Genomic DNA, 23,255 nt, shown 5'->3' on the forward strand with positions numbered 1-23,255 from the left:
CTAAAACATAATGCATGCCTATGTATAGGTACACCATCAACTTGAAATATAAATGCAAATACCATATAGTAATGTATATCTATATTCGTATATATGGGTACACATCAACTTGAAATATAAATACAAATACCATATATAGTAATGCATATCTATATTCCTATAAATTGTATAAAACATTAGGAACTAGAAGCTAGGAAAAAAGAAAATGTTAATTATATAAAAAAAAAGCAATAAAAGTCTAAAAAAAAGAATCTAAAATCAAGAACGAAGAGCGCGTCGATGGGTTTTCCGAACACTCTCTAGTATGTGTATCCATCCATTCACACTCGTCGTGAAATTGGTTCAAAAGCCACAACGAATCAATGCTCTGACAACTGTATAAGTTTTCCCCTCCTTTTTTTTAGCGATAACTCAGTCGGAGATTCGGCAGTCGACTACTTTCCCCCAGCCATTGTGTTGTCTCCCATTTCCTCAATAGAAGAATTCTTCTTACTGAAAACTCTCACGCCGTACTAAAATCCAAAGAGCGTGGTGGGGAGTGGCCGAGTGGGGCGTCTCGGCAAGCAACGACGATCGCATTTCATAATTCCATGGCCCTGGAGAATAAGTATGTAAGATATTTCACGATTATGCCGAATTTCCATAGCGTTTTTAGTACTACTCTCTTCGTGCCAAAAAATTAGGAACTATACGCTTCACATTCCATGTAAAATCTTCGCATTCTATAAATACAACATTGATATGTTTTACAACAATTTTGAGGAAAAATGATCAACTACGTTAAACTTCATCTAGTGGTTTGATAGGATAATATTGGCGACCAATTGCAATACATTTCATAACAGTCTTGCATTTGAAGAGTATTAGGTTTGACATCAATAATCAAAACATGACTCAATTTTGGGAATCCAAGGCAGTTGATGCTTATGAAATGTAAGGAGGTTTGATACAAAAAAGTAAAGTGCTAAATGGAGTTAGTTTCTCTTTGTAATCCCTGTAGCATTGTGGCTGTGTAAGTTATTTGAATTTTGGTCTGTGTAGTATGGGATATATATATGTATATTGAATTTTGAGGTTGATTTTTCTTGTTATACTTTGGAAGATGCTTGGACATGAGATCAGGAAAGGAGCATATGGTCGAGTATGCAAAGGTTTGGATTTGGAGAATGGCGATTTTGTTGCAATAGAACAAGTTCCTTTGCAGAGTAGTGCACAGGAGGATCTTAACATCATCATGGTACAAATTTAATTTTTTTTTTTTTTTTTTTTTGAGGTTAACAATCTTCCCTTCCCCCACCAGGTGTTATTACCTCTGATTCTGAAGAAGATAATTCTTGCTCTATTTAATCTTGTTCATTCCGTTTCATCATTTCTATTGTCTATTATCTGTCTATAATCCTTAAGCAAGAAACATGATTACTTTATTTCCATGGGCTTATATATTTAAATGGCTACTTTATTTCATATTTACACGTTTGTTGCTTTCTGTATGAACAATTTTGAACCTGTGGAACGTGTTTTCAGCGACAAATCAATTTACATAAGGTCAATCTCTTGTTCCAACTCTGTAATCATCTTTATATTTATTAGTGGAAATTAAATTATGTGCACACATTTACCATCAGTTGGATTCCACTAGTTCTCAATCTATAAACCGTTTAAGTTGTACGATTGTTATTCGTTGAACTCATAAAATTTGTTATTTTTTATTATAGATTTGTCTTAAACCAAAGATAAAGATCAAGTCAAAAAAGATATAGTCGACAATTATACATATAAGTATATAACTATTTAATTAAAATCAAACATCACATTTTCTATTTAAAACTATATAGATACCATTTATATACTATGTTGTTTATACATACTTATTCTAATGCAACAAAATTTATATCGAAAATTCAAAAGTTCACATATTGTAAAGCGTGGAATATGTTTAAGAATATTTTGATATTTTAATATTGTTGATTTTTCTATTTTTATTTCTCTCAATGTAAACTTTTAGTTTCTATAAATAAACTATAAAGTATTACTCACTGTAACATAACATTTGTGAGCATATATTATTTATTTTGACTTAATGAACTTTAATATATAAAAATCAACTAGTTATATATAGTACAACAAATGATAACAAGGACACTAAAAACATTAGATGTCATATTTTCAAACTGTATGGTAAGAGAATAAATTATTTTAACATTTGATCTTTAAAATCAACGCACCATTCATTATTACTTATAAAAGTTTGTACGTATAGATTTCCGTTTTTTTTTTTTTTTAAATGATTTTTGAATCTTATAATAATATGTTTTTGATGTAGGATTTGAACCAGAAAAATATAATAAAATATCTTGGATTCTTTATGACAGAGACCCATCTTCACATAGTTCTTGAGTAAGTATATGCTAGGTTTAATAATCTATATAACATGTTTATCAAAAGTATCAATTTAGAAACCAGTTTCTAATTAGTTTGTTAAGCTATTAGGTATGTGGATAATGAGTCACTTGCAAACATCATCAACCCAAATAATTTTGGGCCATTACCTGAACCATTGGTGGCGTTTTATGTAGCACAGGTGGGTTTGTATTTTGTAACTGACATTAACTAAATTTCTTGACCTTCACCAAATTTGGTATACTGACAATATTGAGCATTGAAAATGTGAAACAGGTGTTGGAAGGCTTGGTTTATTTACATGAACAAGGGATTATTCATCGGGATATTAAGGGTGCAAATATTTTGACTACTAAAGAGGTTAAGTATTATTAGTATTACATTTCCTTTTGGGCATCCTGAAGTATGAATGAAATTTATGATTTCATTCCTTTTTCCAGGGTGTTGTTAAATTGGTGGATTTTGGGGTTGCCATGAAGCTAACAGAGGCAGATGTTGATATGCATTTTGTTGTTGGCTCACCTTACTGGATGGCTCCCGAGGTTTTTTTTTTTTTTTTTAATATTCTTATTTTTTCATGTCATATAATTTTTTAATGGGTTTTTAATTTTTTAATTTTTTTCAGGTGATAGAAATGTCAGGTGTTTGTGGTGCATCTGATATATGGAGTGTTGGTTGTACTGTGATTGAGCTATTTACTGGGGTGCCTCCTTACAACGATCTTCATCCTATGCAAGCTCTTTTTAGGATCGTTCAGGTCTCCTGTTTTCTGATTTTTTTTTTAACATATTTTATAATGACATTTTATTTGTCATAAAGAAAGCTGAATTCCCTAAATTGTCCTTCAGGATGAAATTCCTCCAATACCAGATAGCTTGTCACCTGGTGTCACGGATTTTTTGCGCCAGTGCTTTAACAAGGTACGTAGGGTGTAAATAAAACATAAAAAGTTAAAAACAACTTTCCATTTTTACATTCTTTTAAAAAAATGATCTATGTAAAAGTAAGAAGTTATATATGGTCTCTTTTAACACAATAATTTTCATATTCAAAGGATGCTAGGCTGAGACCTGATGCAAAGACACTGCTTTCTCACCCTTGGTTACAAAGTTGGAAGAGACGTGTTGTATTGCAATCTTCAGGCTAGTTATGTGTAATAAATAATAATAATGTAGGGACAATGTTATAAAACAGGAACAAAGCGTCATGTATGTTCAACCTACAAGTTTTTTCAAGAAGGGGTTTAGTTCCATTATTATAGAATGTATGTCATTCTTTATTGGGCTTTTTCAAAATTTATAATTTCTTTGATATTCATTCTCTTTTTTACTATGAGATGACATTTAACAAATTAACAAACTTTTTAAGTAATGGCGTTTTGAATGGTTCTCACATCTCAGAGACAGAGAGCTTCAAAAAGAAAGTTCCCCATTAGAAATTATGGATTTTGTAATAGATTGAATTAATTACGTGATATATGAATATGTATTTCTCTATAACAAATTTCTTTATTTTTTAAAGTATAAGTTAAAGATTTTTTTTACAACGGGACCTATTCAAAATGTCATTTAGCAATCACAAAACTCCATTATGAAATTGTCATAATGAACAAAGAACTAAAAATATGATTATTTTGTTAAATTTCAGTCCTAAAATGTTTCTTCTTGTGATTTTTGTTTTCTCGTATTAATTTAGCAAAATCACTTATGCCGTTTGTTTCTTAGCTTTAACTTAAATTATAATTTTATTTGCTGTATGTTATAGTATTATATTTGCTGCATGTTATAGTATTATATTATTCGTTTTTCGGTTGTGACACTTTTGGACCCTAAGAAAAAATGACGTTTGTTTAAACCCTCCACTTTGGTCAACTTTCAATTTCATCATTCCATGTGATTTCTTTTAAAACGACGAAAAATTACATAACACACATGATCTGATCTAATAGTATTAATTAACTATTTGTGAATATTTAAATCTGATCTAATGGTACTAATTAACTATTTATAAACATGACAAAACGGAGTTGGATTTAGTTTGATTAATATAGGTTATATAATTGAAAGTAAAAATGGTTTAATTTACACATGTCAATGTGATGAGTATTGCTCATTCTCATGTGCCAACCATGTTCCGCTGGTACCTAGTTAGTAAATAACCTTTTTTTAACGATATATATTAAAAACAGAACTAGCAAGAAGCTAGCACAAATTACAAAGTACAAACAAAAAACGGAGAAATAGACCAATCTGACCAACATCTGTTTCTAAACACCGATCTATTCTTAAACCAATTAAATGATGACAACTGGATTTCATCTGCCGCCTTAAGAGAGGAATTTCTCTTATTGTTGAAGACCAAAGCATTATAAGTTTTCCAAATAACCCACATCACCAAGTATAAAAGCGTCAACTTCAGGTTTTTTCCTCTTTTTACTTCCCACCGGAATCTTCAATATAGAGATCAGGTCCTCAATACAGTCTGGAGCAGTAACAAAAAGGCCACTCTAGGCTCCAAACCAAATCCAAATATGCACAGAAAAAGAGCAATTAAAAAAATACATGCTCCATGGACTCCATCTCACTGCCACACCATTTGCAAGACAGCTCATTAATCACAACCCCTCTAAGTGATACATTATAAGCAATTGGGATCTTGTTACAAAGTAACCTCCAAACGAAACAATTAACTTTGATAGGGACCCAACTCACCCATTGAAAGTCAGCCATGTTGCCTATTTGCATCGAGATTTAACGCCATCAAACCTCTAAGAGAAGAAACCAAGAACAGCCGCGAAGAATTACCCTTCCACACCCGCGTATCATTAGAAATGGGCAGATTTGTACCTACCACAACAGCTTCTAAACCCTCAAGCTCAGCCATCTCTTTACCCTTCCTTGGTAGCCTCTTCCAATCTGTAAGCAAAACAGATCCGTCTCTACCTTCCAACCTGTCTGAAACCTTGCAATTTTTATTTGAATCAATTTTGTATAACTCCGGAAAAATATCTTTTAACGTTATATCTCTGCACCATTTGTCCTTCCAGAAATGAGTTCGATTTCCAGCCTCTAGTTTTCTGCAAAAAAGATCATCAAGACAAATATTTCACTCATCTAACTCCCAAATGCTATGATATATCGTAAGCCACATCCCGGGAATACCACATTTAGCCAAAGGCTTTCCATCAATACAATTGATGTTGTGAATAACTCTAATACAAGAGGACCAAAGAGTATTATATTCCACTTTTAACCTCCACAACCATTTCGCAAGAAGAGCAAGATTCATCGATCTAAGGCACCCCACTCCAAAACCTCCTAATTTATTGGGTTAAGTAACCACATCCCAAGCCACCCAATGAATTTTCCTTCTATTCGCATTACCTCCCCACAAAAACCTCCTCTAAATACCTTCTAGCAACTTAATAACCTTCTTTGGAGCTTTAAAAATTGAGAAATAGTACAAGGGCAAGCTACTTAAAACAAATTTCGCAAGAGTGAGTCTTCCTCCGAACGAGAGAGATCTAGCCTCCATAACGATAGCTTGGCTTTGAATTCTCCACAATGGGATTCCAATTCCTAGTAAGCTTCATATTAGCCCCAATAGGAAGACAAATATAGGAAAAGGGGAAAAAAGCGGGTTCACAATGCAAAATACTAGCAAGCCTAGCAATATCAATATCATCCACCCCGATACCAAAGACTAGGCCTGTCGAAAAAACCCGAAACCCGTTCTACCCACCCGACCCGTTCCGAATTCGGGTAGAATGGGTTGGGTAGAACGGGTAACGGGTATGAACATTCGGGTAATAGGTTAACCCGATAATAATATAGGTCGGGTTTTAGGTATGAATATTTATTTTCGGGTATACCCGAATACCCGAATTTGTTTTTTAAATAATACCAAATATACAATGCAGTCACGTACGCACACTTTAAATAAAACAGCAAAACCCTTCGTTTTCTTCTTATGAACGACAACTCGACAGTCGACGCAAACTTGCAAAGAGAATACAACGCTGAAGCTGAAGTCCTGAACCGTCATCACAATTCCCAGTTTCTCACTATCGCACGAAATGAAATTTAAAAAGTACATAACATATTATAATGATTTGTATTGTTATTATATAATACTTGTTAATTGTATTGAGTATTTTCCTACCCGATAAAAACCTGACCCGACCTCAAACCCGAATACCTGAAACCCGAAAACCCGAATTACAATATAGGTCGGGTATCGGGTATTATTTTCTTAAGGAAATACCCGTTCTACCTGACCCGTTCTACCCGAAACCCAAAAATTTTACCCGTTCGACACCCCTACCAAAGACCTTACTTTTACAAAGATTCACCTTTAAATCCGAAGCAAAAAAAAAAGCATCTAAGGATTCAATTTAAATTCAAGAAATTAATTTTGGACCACTCTCTCACAAACATAACATCGTCTGCATACATAAGATGAGACAAGATATGCCCACCATGAGGTAAAGAAATACCTTGAAAGATATGTGTAACACCCAAAATCTGGAAGGCCAAGAAAGGAAAGAAAACCCTAATTTTTAGGGGCGACTCGGCGAGTCCGAGCAGGATCCGGGTCGAGGAGTAAGTGACCAACTCGGTGAGTCGGCCAAGTGGACTCGGCGAGTCTGGTCTGTGCGAGGAAAACCCTAAATTCGGGACTTGGAGCCTATTTAAACGTATCATTCTCTCCCCTAGGGTTCCTTTACTGCCTCTCTCACCCAGAATACGAACCCTAAGCCTCCATTGTTGTGCATTCAAGCTTCCAAGCCATTTTGGGTGATTTGAAGGAAGAAGAAAGAGGGGAATTAGTGAAGCTTCAAGAATTGGCTTTAGATCTGGAGTTTGTGGAGCCTTTCTGAGGTATTTGAAGGTATTAAGTCGTTTCCCTTCCTTTAGATCTATTTTGGTTGTGAGTTTTGGGGCTTTTTAGCCATGATTAGTTGCCCATTTGAGTTAGGAGTTGGATCTGGAGTTGCTACTCCAGATCTAAGCATATTATGGTCTTGAGAAGCATAAAGTATCTGCCCCTGAGTTGATTATGGAGCCTCTTTGCCTTAAACCATAGTTTATGGTGTATTTTGCCTAGATCTCCTTCTCTACATGTAAAGTTTGTTACTTTACGTGAGGAATAGGCTTGGGAAGGGTAGATCTACAGTTTGGAGTCCATGCATGACTCAAAAGTCCTCTACATGTATGTAGACCTAAATGGACTCGGCGAGTAGCAAGAAGATGAGGAGGAACTCGACGAGTGGGATGAACAACTCGTCGAGTCAGATGAAGTTGGGCATGAACTCGGCGAATTGGAAGAACAACTCGACGAGTTGGTTGAAGATTGCTTTGGACTCGGCGAGTCAGGTCGCAAAACCCCAAACCCTTCGAGTTGAGACTCGAATCAGTGAGTCGAGTGGAGACCCGGTGAGTGGAGCAGGTCAGGACTCGAAAATCGGTAGACTCGACGAGTCATGGACTGACTCGGCGAGTCAAGTCGTGATTGGAAGGACTTTGAGCACATGAACTCGGCGAGTCAGTAAGTAGACTCGACAAGTAGGGTTGACCTGGAAGGTTGACTTTGACCAGGACTTTGACTTTGACTAGAGCTGACTTGGTTGTCTTTCGGGGGTCAATTAGACTAAGTGTTGCTTTGATATTGGTAGCTCGGGGAGCTAGTGGAGCAGGAGTTCAGAGAGTTGCCGGTCAGCAGCTAGTGGGATCATCAGCAAGTTCAGCCAGTGCAGGTGAGTTTCCCTTTGTATGAATGGGTCTACGGCCACAATGCTGGCCCATGTAGTTATGAGTAGAAGACCCGGGGGTTAGCCCTAGGCACAGTATGCTAGTATGATATTCAGGATGAGGTCCAGTGATAGCGGGCGGGTGCCCAAGGAATGGTTTATGTGATAGTGTATACTTATGGTCTGTATGATACTTGTATGTGCCTGGTAGGGAGGTGAGTGTGGGCGAGGTCCCGTATCTCACCAATAACATGGTGTGGATGGTGGTTCACATTTCATTAGCAGCAGATCAGGGGCGAGGCCCAAGTTAGGGAAAGAGTGAGTGTGGGCTGGGCCCGTATCTCACTATCAGTAGGAGTATGGACGGGGTTCCATGACTCATCAGTAGAGTTCGGTTGTTAGGACCGAAGGGTAGTCAGACATCCCAGATACGTCTGACAGTATGTGATGTTATGTTTACCTGCTAGCATGATCTGTTATATGAGTTAGGGGAAGTAGGGGGAGATAGCCCCCCAAGCTACCGGTCGATAGGGCCGAAGGGGCGGTCATGCCCAGCCATGCTAGATAGATTATGTGATATATGTGTTATGTGGTAGTAGTAGGGGTGAAATAGTCCCCAATACCCGATTGAGAGGGCCGAAGGGGAGGCAAGCTCCCAGAAATGATAGTCAGTATCCGGTCGAGAGGACCGAAGGGGAGGCAAGCACCCAGATATGCTAGTCAGTATCCGGTCGAGAGGACCGAAGGGGAGTCAAGCACCCAGATATGCTAGTCAGTATCCGGTCGAGAGGAACGAAGGGGAGGCAAGCTCCCAGATATATTGGTCAGTATCCGGTCGAGAGGACCGAAGGGGAGGCAAGCTCCCAGATATATTGGTCAGTATCCGGTCGAGAGGACCGAAGGGGTAGGTCGGGCACCCATATATGTCTGACAATATATGTATGTTATGTGATTGTATGGTATGAGGTATGATGGGGGAACTCACTAAGCTTCGTGCTTACGGTTTTCAGTTTTGGTTTCAGGTACTTCCGGTAGCGGATGAAGGAGCTCGGGATGATCGCATGACACACACCATATATTAGTCAGTCTGGGAATGTTTCACTCTGATAACGTATATGTATTTTGGAAATTAATACCCTGATTATGTTTGGAATGGATGATTTTACTTTAAGTAATGTTTTATTAAAAAAAAAATTAGTCTTGAATTTTGGGACGTTACAATATGACGTTCACAAACTTCTTTCATAGAAACACTAAGCCCTTCCATGACAATGATGAATAAGAAAGGTGATAAAAGATCGCCTTGCCTCACACCTCTCTTTATGACAAACTATTTAATGGGGAACCATTCACTAAAATGGAAGCCTTTCCCGAAGTAAGACATCCTTAATCCAAGTTCTCCATTTAATGCCAAATTTCATTTGCTCCAAAATAGAATCCAAATAGCTCCAATTTAACAAGTCAAATGCTTTGTCAAAGTCCACTTTGCAAATAAGCACTTGCTTTTTAATCATCTTTGCCCAAGATCAGAGCTTATTTACTACAAGTGGGCCATCTAGAATACTCTTACCTTCCACATAAGCCCATTGCTCCAAACCAATAACTTTCCATATAAACTTCTTTAATCTAAGAGCAAGTACTTTGGAGAGAATTTTGTACATACACCCAATGAGATTAACCGGTCTATAATAACTAACTAATGAGTTTTGGGTATTGGGTATTGTAATTATGATATTAATATTTTATAATTTAAATATTTATTACCGATCAAAATCTCAACAAAAAATGATTTGATTTTTTTTAATAATTATAGTTTCTAATAACATCACCAACGACGAGTTTAATATGTAACAAATTTTATATAGATATATAAAGTTTTAGTATCCGAAGTTCATGATAAACTAATTTAAATTATAACATAAATAATAAAAACAATATAATTAATTCTCATTATTAGATATTTTAGGTTAATATTATGAATTGCTATGTTAGTAGTAATTACACAACAAACTTTGTATTAATAATATGACACATAATACTAATATATAATTTTAAGATCATATATATATATATATATATATATATATATATATATATATATATATATATATATATATATATATATTAATAATAAAATTATAAGTATTATAATAAAAACGGCTAGGATAGGGTAAAAGTGATAGAGTCATTGGATTGGTGTAACCCTAATATCGTAATCATATCAAATTTGTAACTTTTATAGAAAAAATCACATAGCCGGTCCAATGATTTACCCAACCGAAAAAGTTCGGGTTCAATTTTTCCCATATGGTTCAAGTATTTTTGTCACTAATAGTCATACTACTTTAGTTCGATGATACAACAAAAATAATTTTGATTTCATGGTGTTGTCTGAAACCCAATACAAACATGTAAATTATATAAAATGAACAAAATAAAAAATGACAAAAGATTTTAACATTCTTTCAGCTAACAACAAAACTATAACTACTAAAATCTAATCATATATTACTTATTTATACATTATCAATGTATGTAGTTTGATTCAAATGTCACAAGTAGGTTCTTGCTTGGAACTAATGATCATACTAAAATGCCCGATTTAAATATTTTAAACTGATAACCATTTAAAACATTTTAAATAGTTAATATTGTCAAAATTATGAGTTTAAGTGTTCTTAAAGATGTGTACACAGTTTTTATTAGTACAAAAATGCAAAATATATGAAATAACAATTTACTTCTATTCCATTTTATTGGTACTGAAATTTTATTGGTAAGAACATATTTTAATCCAACTTTCAACATACGAGCTTACATTTTTTATATAAAGCAACATACCTTTTTCATATTTATATATAACTTATTTTTGTTGCTTCCACCTATATTTCTATCATTCTCATTTCTTAACTATCTAGTTGAAGCCACACATATGGCAACATCAAACATTTTTTTTGCAGATATTTAACATCAAGGAGATTAAGAGATAACATGCTAACCTGTCATGGCAAGCCGCATCGATGGCTATTTTATGTTCGAGATCAAATGCAACCATCTCTCAACTGCTTCCATTATTAACCACAATGATGGTATGTGATCTTAATCCTCTAGCTTTTATCAATTCCATTTTCATTCACCAACACCGTATAATTTTTCATTTTTCACCCCCAAAATCAAGCCAAATCTAACATCACTAATTTACCAATAAATTTTAAGTCATAAAACTTGATCGTTTTGAATTAACTACAATCAAAACCAAACGACAATGGAACCACTATATGGAAAAACTTTGTTCCTTGCACTCTCACAAAAATGAAACCTCTTAAAAATTAAGAAATTGTCACTATCCAATCACTAATCTATATAAACAAATCAACTACTTGAAACTAAAATAAACTGTAACATCCCGAGTTCAGGAGTGTAAGTTCAGGGTTCAAAGTGAAAATGTGGATGGTCAACTCGGCGAGTCCATGGGTAGACTCGGCGAGTAGGGTCGCGATTCTGGTCGCGTGTTGAGTGGCCAACTCGGCGAGTCGGTGGCTGGACTCGGGGAGTTGGTGTTGTGTGGAGAAAACCCTAATCCCAGGGATTGAGCCCTATATAAAGAACATAATACCCTCTTCCCAGCCTCTTTGCTCCCCCTTGAAGTCCAAAAACCCTATTTTTTTGTGTGTGAGAGAATTAGAGAGCATTTGAGTCTTGAAGGAGTGTTGGTTGAAGAAATCTTTGAAGATTAAGAGGTTTGGAGCAAGGGGCTTTGCAAGGTTTTGGCTTATTCTTCTGTTGGAGTCTTCTTTGGAGGTAAGGATTCGTTGCTTGAGCTGTTATCCATCTAGATCTATCATTTGTGGGATTTTTGGGAATTTATCTAGTGCTATCTTGAGTTTGGAGGTTAGATCTGAGGTTGCTACCTCAGATCTAGAGTAGTGATGATCCAAAAGAGCATAAAGTCCCTGTTCAAGAGCTGTTGATGAAGCCTTTTAGTCCCAAACCTTAGCCAAGAGTGTATTATGCTTAGATCTCCTTGGATTCACGTAAAGTTTGCTACTTTACGTGATGGATGGCTTGTATAAGAGTAGATCTATGGATTTGAGACCCTGCATGGCTTGGAAAGCCTCTGTATGAGCTAAGAACTAGTGGTACTCGGCGAGTCACATGGGTGTACTCGGCGAGTTGCATGAAGATGGGCAACAACTCGACGAGTTGGAAGAACAACTCGGCGAGTTGGTTGAAGATAGCCTTGGACTCGGCGAGTCTATTCTTGGACTCGGCGAGTCTGGTCGAGAGGTCCTAACCTTTTCTGGTTAAGCTGTGAATCGGTGAGTCAAGGGATGACTCAGTGAGTTGAGTACAGTTAGACTCAGAGTTGTGGGACTCGGCGAGTCTTGGGGCGACTCGGCGAGTTGAGTCGTGTTATGGGAGTTTTAGAGCATGGGGACTCGACGAGTCAGCGGGTTGACTCGGCGGGTAGAGTAAGTCAGGAGGGTTGACTTTGACTGAGGACTTTGACTTTGACCAAGAGTTGACTTCCAGGGATATTTTGGTAATTATGGGTATTTATTGAGTTCAGTCTTTTGGTATTGATCAGTGGTGGAGTTCGTGTCGGAGGTTTGAGCAGCGTGATCTTATCCTTTTCAGTCAGCAGTTGCGAGGTGAGTTATCCTCACTATATCCACAGGGTCTAAGGCACCAAGGCCGGCCCTTTATCGGATTGTAATCCGAGTGTTGTTGTCATGTTATTGCTTTGCTATGTTTACATCCTGGTAGTTAGGATGGTATATGTTAGAGACCTGGTTAAGGTCGGTATCCTGTTATATAGGATGGTATATGCTAGTGACCGGTTAGGTCGGTATCCTGGTTAAAATGATGTTATGTTAAGTGATTTGATAGATCGGTTTGGTTGGATGCGTATTGTTATATGATTGTATATTTACGTGGACATGGTTGTTGGGCTGGAGTTGGGTTGAGGTGGGTCCTGCTTTGTGCTGTAGGCCAACATACCCAGGGCGGACCGGTTATCCCGTAGGCCCAGCGAGCGGTCTGGATAGGCTGTAGGCCCCACGAGGGCGGACCAGACGTGCCGAGGCTCGGAGAGTGGACCAGGCCGACTGAAGGCCCGGTGCGGGCGGACCAGTCATACTGTAGACTCAGAGAGCGGACCAGGTGGATTGAAGGCTCGGTGTGGGCGGACCAATCACACTGTAGACTCGATGTATATGGCTAGACTCAAAGGGTGGACCAGGTGGACTGTAGGCCGGTGCGGCGGACCAGTCACACAGTAGACCCGAAGTGCATGGTTGTTCTGTATCGATTATATGATATGGTTATGTTTGTATGACGTTGGTATTTTGAGGGTATCTCACTAAGCTTTCGGGCTTACAGCTGTGGTTTAAATGTTTCAAATACTTCAGGAGACCGTGGCAAGGCAAATGCATGATCGTACCGCTCCTTGAGTTTTTATGCGTTTACGATGTGGTTTCTGGGAAATACTCTGATAATAAATGTATTGAAAATCTTTTGTAATAACTTTATGAAATTTGGTTGTTTTTGAAAAGTTTAAATTGGTTGGAATTTTTAGAGTGTTACATAAAATCTAACAAATTTAAATTTATTAGTAGCAATTTGAATCATATTATAATCTTAATCAATAGAAAGTAAGCAAAAAAATCATGTTTTACTTATACAATTCACAATCATGATTAAATGGTGATGGTAGGGTTTTCGGAATCAATCACGATCAAAATTAATGCTTATGGTAGGGCCCAAGACATATGTGATATGTCCAACAACATAAAGCTCGTGTAATTTAGGGGGCCAAAATATTTTTAGTTACACTAGTATTAGTAACAGATTAGTGATGGATTAATAACGGATTACTGACATTTGACATAATAGTAACATATTGGTGACAAATTTTACTTTGATTAATTTTATAACAATTATTACTTAAGGGTCTATTTTTACTTTTTTCGTACAAAACATTAAAATCAACGGGTCCGGACAACAACCAGAGTAGACGATACAAAAAATAACTCTAATGGAAAGATATATATCAACCATATCAACCGCCAGACTAATATAGTTCAATACATATCGATGGAAGACAAACAGACAATAAGCTGCGCCGCTAGCCTTTTCTGGATGACAAAACTAATTCTTTTGAAAACACCATCTGTGGATCTAGGAGATATGACATTAGAATGCATGACCCATTGGGCTCTGTTGAGGAGCTCCATTGCCTATGGTGTGGGAAAACCAAATGTATCGAATGCAAAAGGTATAAACACATGTTGATTTTCTATACATGCATTCTCATGTTTGGCTACTTTGCACGCAACGGCTTTCAAAGCGACATGCCCAGTTGTGAAACCCCCGCCCCTCAAACCGACGAGAGGAGAGACTCCAGTAAGATTCACACACATGTGCTTCCCTCCTACACATCTAAAGACCAAAATGCCTGTCGGTCTAAGTGTGGATCTTCCATTCTGCGGGTCTGTCAAAAAGTTCACTGGTGCTTCTTTCCTCGCAGAAATAACAGCATGTCGACAAGCATCAAACATAACATCCCTAACCACATCATGTTTGTACTTGAAGCCAGAGAGCGCTCTACAATGAACCGCATGTTTCCCAAAGGTATCTAAACATGCCTTGCGGCAAACTGGACATATCTCGTCAATTGGGAATAGAGGAATCATGAGGCGGTAACGAAGGATAGTTCAGTACTCCACAGGAGACATATGCTGGCCAATGCCATCAATAGGGATAGTTAGTAGAAAATCCTGAGCATGAGGCGCCCGAAGACACTTAAAGACTGCTTTCTGTCTAACAGTCATATCGAAGTCAACTTCCATATATATTTGACGATTTTTCTAAAAAGGGCACACGCCTATGCTTTTTGGGATTTAGGTGGGCGGTGTCCTTAATACATGATGATGATTTTATTAAGTGAGTCGTATGTTTAAATGAGATTAAATGTATTTTAATGCATTAACTCGTAAATATGTTAAACATAGGTTTGTATTTGTATAGTATGTCTTTCAAAATCCTGCGAGAAAGATTCCAAACAGTTTGGACAAACGATAAGCTTCCCTCTCTTTCTTCATATGTCTTTCACTCTGATAAATAACACGAATATCCAATGAGATTAACGAAAAGAAAGACAAAGGTAAAGTTAAGTTGTTGTAAGGCATGCAAACAAGTAATTTTGTCTCCGATGGATAAAAAGTGTCACTTGTAAATAGATAAGGGACGGTTTATGTAATCCACTGAAAAACAATAATATTAGGCTTTACAACAGACATCTTGACAGAAAGGACGACCAATTGGAGCAACCTAACAACAGTATTTTGCCCCTCTTCGATTTTTGACAATTCGTCGGAGATTTTGCAGCCGATCACTTTCCGGCGGGCCATTGTGTTGTCCCACATCTTCTTTTTTATCTTCTTCAAAATCGAAGGATTAGCGCTTTATTCCACTTGAATATACAATAATGGCAGAATTCTTCTTCTAGGGTTACTGGAAACCCTCCCCCTTACTGAATTCAAAGACACAGGGAGGGGAGAGAGATGTCTCGGCAAGCGACGACGACCGCCTTTCATAAGTCGAAGACCCTGGACAACAAATATGTAAGAAATGTTCTTGATTTCGCCTAATTTCTATAGGGTATTTCGTAGTCTTATCCCCTTCGTTTCAAAAATTGGAGCTATCTTTTTGACTTTGGATGTGAAATCTCGCACTCTATGAATATGAATTAATGTGGTTTTGAAGTTTTTGGAAAATTTCGGTTAACTACTCTAAATTTCTGAAGTAATTTGATGCAATAATGGTGATGTTATATTTGCATCACACTCCATAACTATTGCATTAAAAGAGTACGAGGTTTGACATCAGTACTCAAAAGACGGCTCTTCCATGGGAATCCAGTTGAGTTCATGTTCTAGACATGTAACGATGTTTGAGATTACAAAGAAGTTATGAGGTTTTTATTTTTATTTTTATTTTTATTTTTTTATTTTTTTTATTTTTGAAAGAAGTTATGAGGTTGCTTATTGTCGTTATTTCTCTTTCCTATAGCTAGAAGTTTTTTGAATTTTAGTCCATCTTTTGGCAAACAGTAGCACTTCTCTAGACTTGTTTCATGATCGTAGCAATGTAGCTTTGTGAAATAATTTGTGTAGTTGGAAGTCAACCAGATGTAGCTTGAGATCTCATAGCTAGATTGGTTGGTACTATCATTTCTATTCTTGTAATGATGTTGGAAACTATTAGTAAAATACCAAATCAGTTGTGGGATTTATCCCCCTAGTGGAATGCTATTTTTGTTATGATTTACTTTGGCATGCTGTATCTTCATACTGGATTTGAGTGTGCTATTTCTTTTATGTTTTGGAAGATGCTTGGAGATGAGATTGGGAAAGGAGCATATGGTCGAGTTTACAAGGGTTTAGACTTGGAGAATGGAGATTTTGTTGCAATAAAACAAGTTTCTTTGGAGAATATTGCTCAGGAGGACCTCAACATTATCATGGTACAATTTATCTCCCTTCTTTTTCCTTTTAATATTTCAAACATGCTGTATTTTATATATGGTTGATTAGCATATGATACTCAACCACTTATATTCTGTATTAACACATTTGTTGCTTTCTATATGGATAAATTGTGAACCAATTGGACATGGTAACTTCTCAGCAAGAAATTGACTTGCTTAAGGTACTACTTTTGGTCTTACTTTATAGTTATTTTTGTAACATTGCAGGAATATTCTAGATGATTTATAAATCATATGATGCATTTCTTTTGATGCAGAATTTGAACCACAAAAATATAGTAAAGTATCTTGGATCCTTAAAGACAAAGACCCATCTTCATATAATTCTTGAGTAAGTGTGTTAAAATTTATTAACCTTAAATACATTTATCACTTGTATTAGTGTTGAAAGTGTGTTTAACTGGTGATAATCTTTTTAATCTAAGGTATGTGGAGAATGGTTCACTTGCAAACATTATCAAGCCAAACAAATTTGGGCCATTTCCTGAATCATTGGTGGCTGTTTATATAGCTCAGGTTGGTTTCTAACATTGACCTTATGTACCTGGTTCAAATTTTTGATATAAATATTTCTGACTTTAATGCATGAGCAGGTTTTGGAAGGCTTGGTTTATTTGCATGAACAGGGGGTTATTCATCGAGATATTAAGGGTGCCAATATTTTGACTACTAAAGAGGTAAGTATAAGAGTATTTTTTTTGTCTTTGCCCTTTTAGCTCCAAAATTTATTTTACCTTTTTACCTCTTTTGGCTTTTCTTTCCAGGGTCTTGTTAAGTTAGCAGATTTTGGGGTTGCAACAAAGCTAACTGAGGCGGATGTTAATACACATTCAGTTGTTGGCACACCTTACTGGATGGCTCCTGAGGTATTTATATTTATAGATTCTTATTCTTTTTAATAAAAACTTGATCTTGCCTGTCTAATTTTTTCTTCTTTAGGTGATTGAAATGTCAGGAGTTTGTGCTGCATCTGATATATGGAGTGTTGGTTGTACTGTAATCGAACTGCTTACTTGTGTGCCTCCTTACTATGATCTTCAACCCATGCCAGCTCTCTTTAGGATTGTTCAGGTATTCTATCATTGTTAATTTACCATGTCATGAAATCATTGTTACTGAATTTCCTAAATTGCCCTTCAGGATGAAAATCCTCCAATTCCAGATAGCTTGTCACCTGGTATCACAGATTTTTTACGCCAGTGCTTTAAAAAGGTAAAGTGTAAAATGACTGTCTGGTTTTATGCTTCCTTTTTTTACTTTTCTTGAAGTTATCTATTCTCTGTTTTAACATTAATTTTCATATTTCAGGATGCTAGACTGAGACCTGATGCAAAAACACTTCTTTCTCACCCTTGGATACAAAATTCAAGGCGTGTTGTATTGCAGTCTTCACTTCGCCATAGTGGTACACTCAGGTAATTGCTGCAAGGATAAAAATTATATATTTTTATATAAAAATCATGTTTTTATATTCGAAGAGCATCTCTTTTTTCAGAAACATAGAAGATGATGGCTCAGTGGGTGCTGCAAAAACTTCAAATGCAGATGATCTAACCACTGTTGAGAATCTCTCTGTGGAGAAAGTCAAAGTATTTATTTCCTTGTAATTAAAACTAATAAGTACAAAGTTTCAAACACACTGGTATTACAGTATATAATTTGTTTTTACTTATTGATGTTCCGAATTTCAGGAAGTTAAAACAGAGTTGCTATTGGCTGAAGCTACTCTTGCTGGCAAGTCATATGAGGAAAATGATTCAAGTAATGAAAAAGCAGATGTATCAGAAGACGATGTTGCAGTTGCCACTTTAGCTATTCATGAGAAATTACCATTAGAACCTTCATCTGTAAACAATGAAACTAATCAAGAACATGCCCATGCGAAGCTACTATCAGAATTAGGTGCCACTGAGGTAACGATAACAAATGGTGACTCGGAGTCAAAATCAAAAACCACAAAAGTCAAAGAAAACGGAAGTTCTGTTACTACTGAAACCAGTTCAACTACTTCTAGCCACAAAGGCCATGACAACACTTCTCAAAAGTCTACGAAAGCATCAAGAACAGTTGGAGGAAACAACGAACTGAGTAAATTCAGTGATACACCTGGCGATGCTTCATTGGACGATTTATTTCAACCAATGGATAAAACCTTTGAAGATCGGTCCGCTGAAGCTTCAACATCTGCTTCTTCATCACACATGAATAATAATAATAATAATAATAATCAAGGGAACACAGATACTGGAAGAGCTGATTTGGCAACACATTTAAGGGCTACAATTGCTCAAAAACAGTTGGAGAATGAACCAGGTGGACAGTCTAATGGAGGAGATATACTTCATCTTATGATGGGTGTTTTAAAAGAAGATGTGATTGGTATTGATGGTCTAGGGTTTGATGATAAACTACCTGCAGACAATCTTTTTCACCTGCAAGCTGTTGAATTTGGGAAATTAGTTTCTTCATTGAGACCAGAGGAATCAGAAGATGTGATTGTGTCATCGTGTCATAAGTTAACTGTTTTCTTTCAACATCGCCCTGAACAGAAACTTGTTTTTATGACCCAACATGGATTACTCCCTCTTCTGGAATTGCTTGAGGTTCCTAGGACACGGGTATGTTCAATTCAAAGTGGCTTACTACTTACTAAATCTTGTTCTTCTTCTATTATTATATTAAATATTTTAGTAATATATTTTAATGCTATTCTTTAGGTGCAGGTTATATGTTCCGTGCTTCATGTCTTGAATCAAATTATCAAGGATAACACTGACTTTCAGGAGAATGCTTGTCTTGTTGGACTTGTAAGTACTTAGGGGTTGTTTCTTTTTACTTAAGGGTAAAATGGTCATTTAGTCTCATTTTATTTACGAAAAACCTCCCCAGGTACCCGTTGTTATGGGGTTTGCAGTGCCTGATAGAACAAGAGAGGTTCGTATGGAAGCAGCTTACTTTTTGCAGCAACTTTGTCAGTCAAGGTATAAATTTTTCTCATTTTCTCTAAAATTTCTAATTTCTTTGTGTTTATACTATAAAAAGATGATTGTATTGAGGTGGAATCTTTTTGTTACAGCTCATTGACATTACAAATGTTTATAGCATGCCGTGGGATACCTGTTCTTGTGGGATTTCTGGAGGCTGATTATGCAAAATACAGGTTTTTAGTTCTTTTAACTTGTATAATTTCATACAGAACTGAAGCAATTATGATTACATTCTAGAATGTGAATGTTCTAATGAACCTTTTTCCAAATTCCAGGGAAATGGTCCATCTAGCTATTGATGGAATGTGGCAGGTATTTAAGCTTCAAAGATCAACACTTAGGAATGATTTTTGTCGAATAGCTGCAAAAAACGGAATATTACTGAGGCTCATAAACACCCTTTATAGCTTAAATGAAGCAACCAGGCTGGCTTCCATATCTGGTGGAGGTGGCTTTTCAATGGATGGTTTAGGTTTAGGTTTAGCCACCCGATCAAGATCCGGTCCATTAGATTCAAGTAGCAACACTTTCATGCAAACTGAAAGTGCAGCCAATGGGATGGATTATGTTGACCATGTCAAAGTCAAACACGGTGTAACAACAGATCAATCATCTTCTCATTCACCTGATTCAAGATTCTTCACTTTAGACATTGATAAACATCATCATCATCATCATCATCATCAATCAAGCAACACTAGTGCTGAAGCTCCATTTAATTCCAGATCACCAGATTCGAATACAGTGAAGGAGGAGAGAGGAGATGGTTCACACGATGTTGAACATAAACAGAGACTTTCTAATTTTGGAAGGCTGTCCACTGATAGGCCTAGGAAATCTATGGATGTTGTATCAAATGGGCAAGAAAATGTCCGCCCTCTGTTAAGTCTTTTGGAAAAAGAACCCCCTTCACGACACTTTTCTGGTCAACTTGAATATGTTCGCCATTTGACCGGATTAGAAAAACATGAAAGTATACTCCCACTTTTGCATACTTCTATTGAAAAGAAGAACAATGGGCTTGATTTCTTAATGGCTGAATTTGCTGGTAATTTTTGGCTTCCTTTCTTTTGAGTAAATCACATTTTTGGTCCCATTTTTCAGTTTTGTTCCTTATTTGAGCTTCTTAATCTTTTTGGTCCTTGACTTTAGCTATTTTTTGCAATTTTGGTCCCAAAAATAGTCTCATTTTTATCTGGAATAAGGACAAAAAATGTTACAATACCAGCTATACTTACTTAGGGACCAAAGTGTAATTTTCATTTTGTTTGTTGAATTCAACAGAGGCTTCTAGTCGTGGAAGGGAAAATGCTAATAACAATGAGTCGATGCCTAAAACTCCACATAAATTAGTTAATAACAAAAAGACGGGGGTGGTGGGGTCCAATGAGGGGGGCGGGGGTGGGGCGTCCACATCAGGAATTGCATCTCAAACAGCATCAGGTGTACTCTCGGGTTCCGGTGTTCTTAATGCTAGACCAGGGAGTGCCACGTCATCTGGACTTTTGTCCCACATGGTGTCCCCATGGAATGCTGACGTGGCGAGGGAATATCTTGAAAAAGTGGCGGATCTTTTACTTGAATTCGCGGGTGCTGACTCAACAGTGAAGTCGTACATGTGTAGCCAAAGTTTACTCAGCCGGTTATTCCAAATGTTCAATAAAATCGAACCCCCTATTCTATTAAAGCTCTTAAAATGCATCAATCTTTTGTCCACCGATCCACACTGTTTGGAACATCTACAAAGAGCTGATGCCATTAAACATCTTATCCCAAATCTTGACCTCAAAGATGGCCCTCTCGTTTCCCAAATTCATCATGAGGTAAGTGAAATTATATCTCATTAATTATGATTATTTGACCTTCTTTGAATAATAATAATAATAATGTTTATTATTATTTTTGTTTGTTGTTTGAAGGTCTTGAACGCACTATTCAATCTATGCAAAATTAATAAACGGAGACAGGAACAGGCAGCAGAAAACGGAATAATTCCACATTTAATGCGTTTCATAATGTCGGATTCTCCATTAAGACAATACGCATTGCCTTTGTTATGTGATATGGCCCACGCGTCACGTAATTCAAGGGAACAGTTGAGAGCGCATGGTGGAATGGACGTCTACTTAAGCTTACTTGAAGACCAGCTTTGGTCTGTAACAGCTTTGGATTCAATTGCTGTGTGTTTGGCACATGACAATGACAACAAGAAAGTGGAACAAGCTTTGTTGAGAAAGGAATCTGTTCAGAAGTTGGTCAGATTCTTTCAGTGCTGTCCGGAACAATTTTTCCTTCACATCTTAGAGCCATTTTTGAAAATCATCACGTACGTTTTTATTCTTTAATTCATTAACCTTTTTTTTTTTTTTTTTTTCAATCATAACAATACGTGTATAATCAATCCTTTCCTTATGTGGCCCCGCAGGAAATCAATTGAGATAAATAAAACACTGGCTGTTAACGGGTTGACACCGTTACTCATATCGAGACTTAACCACCAGGATGCTATAGCACGTCTCACTCTGCTAAAATTAATTAAGGTTGTAATTTGGAAAAATGTTGCTTTTTTTTTTCATTCTACATTAAGTCATTTTTATTTATTTATTTTGTTGTGTCAGGCTGTATATGAACATCATCCACGTCCAAAGCAGCTGATTGTAGAGAATGATTTGCCTCAAAAGTTACAAAACTTAATTGAAGAACGAAGAGATGGGCAAAGCTCTGGTGGTCAAGTTCTGGTGAAGCAAATGGCCACCTCACTGCTTAAAGCACTTCATATCAATACTGTTTTATGATTCATTTGATTCGGTCTTGAGTCTGTTTGACTTTTCACGTGTAAATATATAATTTTTGGTGTGTCATGGGATGTAATTATTTATTTTGATTTTTTGTTTGTTGGAATCACGTTCTCGTGTTTTGGTTTGGTTTGTGTTTGATTTCATCTTGTGTAATCTGTACCCTAGCATGCTTCCTATGTATAACAAAGGTGTATAGATTATTATATTCTAACTGACTGCTGTGCTTTGCTGTTTTAAACGTGTACAAACCCAAGCCAACACACGCCAAGCAGCAAACTAACAAAACTAAATTGTATTTGTGCTGTGTCATTTTATACTTTATAATTTTTTAATAAAGTAATCTTTTAATATATTCAACAACGACAAACTCAAATAATCCATTTATAGTTGGTATGGGAGGTAGAAGCTAGGGGTGGAATTGGTATGGTATTGATCTTTTTTCCTCCAAATCGTGTACTGTACAAACTATAGTTGACAGAGTAATTTAGTTATCGATACCGTACCAAGTATATTTGGTACCAACTAATTTGGCTACCAACATATTTGGTTGGTACAAATATATACCAAATTTTTTAATTAATACAACTTGAAATTGCCGATTATGGAAGAATTATGAGAATAAGAAAGTAAGGCAAAAACATCTTAAACTCGAATTTGAGATGAAGTTGTGGACTATGGTCGTTATTTCTTTTGGTATTACTTTTGCTTTTAGTGTAATATAATTCGTTTGGTATTACTCATCAAGTGCTCAAAAAATAATAAAGTATAAA

The 23,255-nt window shown here is 36.5% G+C and overlaps 2 protein-coding genes across 6 annotated transcripts; both read left to right on the forward strand.

The window, feature by feature from the left end:
- Positions 1–267: 267 nt before the first annotated feature.
- On the forward strand, positions 268–3,663 carry LOC111884470 (MAP3K epsilon protein kinase 1). Of its 4 annotated transcripts, none has more exons than XM_023880795.3 (10): positions 269–611; positions 1,103–1,237; positions 1,525–1,545; positions 2,324–2,397; positions 2,491–2,581; positions 2,677–2,760; positions 2,841–2,942; positions 3,026–3,157; positions 3,249–3,320; positions 3,455–3,663. In XM_023880795.3, the coding sequence occupies exons 1-10, from the start codon at positions 591–593 to the stop codon at positions 3,545–3,547; spliced, it is 825 nt and encodes a 274-aa protein (XP_023736563.1). In that variant the 5' UTR covers positions 269–590; the 3' UTR covers positions 3,548–3,663. The 4 variants fall into 4 exon arrangements, with proteins under 4 accessions (XP_042756032.1, XP_023736563.1, XP_023736564.1 ...); XM_023880796.3 differs by having other exon boundaries at positions 269–607; XM_023880797.3 differs by lacking the exon at positions 269–611 and adding an exon at positions 646–1,012.
- An 11,782-nt stretch (positions 3,664–15,445) lies between these two features.
- LOC111884386 (MAP3K epsilon protein kinase 1-like) lies at positions 15,446–22,696 on the forward strand. 2 transcript variants are annotated; one of them, XM_052769244.1, is made up of 20 exons: positions 15,446–15,774; positions 16,542–16,676; positions 16,841–16,861; positions 16,958–17,031; positions 17,126–17,216; positions 17,294–17,377; positions 17,465–17,566; positions 17,640–17,771; positions 17,841–17,912; positions 18,009–18,115; positions 18,196–18,289; positions 18,392–19,318; positions 19,418–19,507; positions 19,590–19,681; positions 19,777–19,860; positions 19,963–20,735; positions 20,972–21,510; positions 21,607–22,013; positions 22,113–22,227; positions 22,306–22,696. In XM_052769244.1, the coding sequence occupies exons 1-20, from the start codon at positions 15,715–15,717 to the stop codon at positions 22,480–22,482; spliced, it is 4,176 nt and encodes a 1,391-aa protein (XP_052625204.1). In that variant the 5' UTR covers positions 15,446–15,714; the 3' UTR covers positions 22,483–22,696. The 2 variants fall into 2 exon arrangements, with proteins under 2 accessions (XP_052625204.1, XP_023736469.2); XM_023880701.3 differs by having other exon boundaries at positions 19,424–19,507.
- Positions 22,697–23,255: the final 559 nt, after the last annotated feature.

Source organism: Lactuca sativa, chromosome 3, assembly GCF_002870075.4.
Source record: "Lactuca sativa cultivar Salinas chromosome 3, Lsat_Salinas_v11, whole genome shotgun sequence".
Taxonomy (NCBI): Eukaryota; Viridiplantae; Streptophyta; class Magnoliopsida; order Asterales; family Asteraceae; genus Lactuca; species Lactuca sativa.

Coding starts and splice junctions, on each gene's coding strand:
- LOC111884470 (XM_023880795.3), top strand. CDS start 591: ATGGCCCTGGAGAATAAGTAT. Junction 612..1,102: donor TGGCCCTGGAGAATAAGTAT/GTAAGATATTTC, acceptor ATACTTTGGAAG/ATGCTTGGACATGAGATCAG. Junction 2,582..2,676: donor TGGCGTTTTATGTAGCACAG/GTGGGTTTGTAT, acceptor AATGTGAAACAG/GTGTTGGAAGGCTTGGTTTA.
- LOC111884386 (XM_052769244.1), top strand. CDS start 15,715: ATGTCTCGGCAAGCGACGACGACCGCCTTTCATAAGTCGAAGACCCTG. Junction 16,677..16,840: donor AGGACCTCAACATTATCATG/GTACAATTTATC, acceptor GTAACTTCTCAG/CAAGAAATTGACTTGCTTAA. Junction 18,290..18,391: donor TCTCTGTGGAGAAAGTCAAA/GTATTTATTTCC, acceptor TCCGAATTTCAG/GAAGTTAAAACAGAGTTGCT.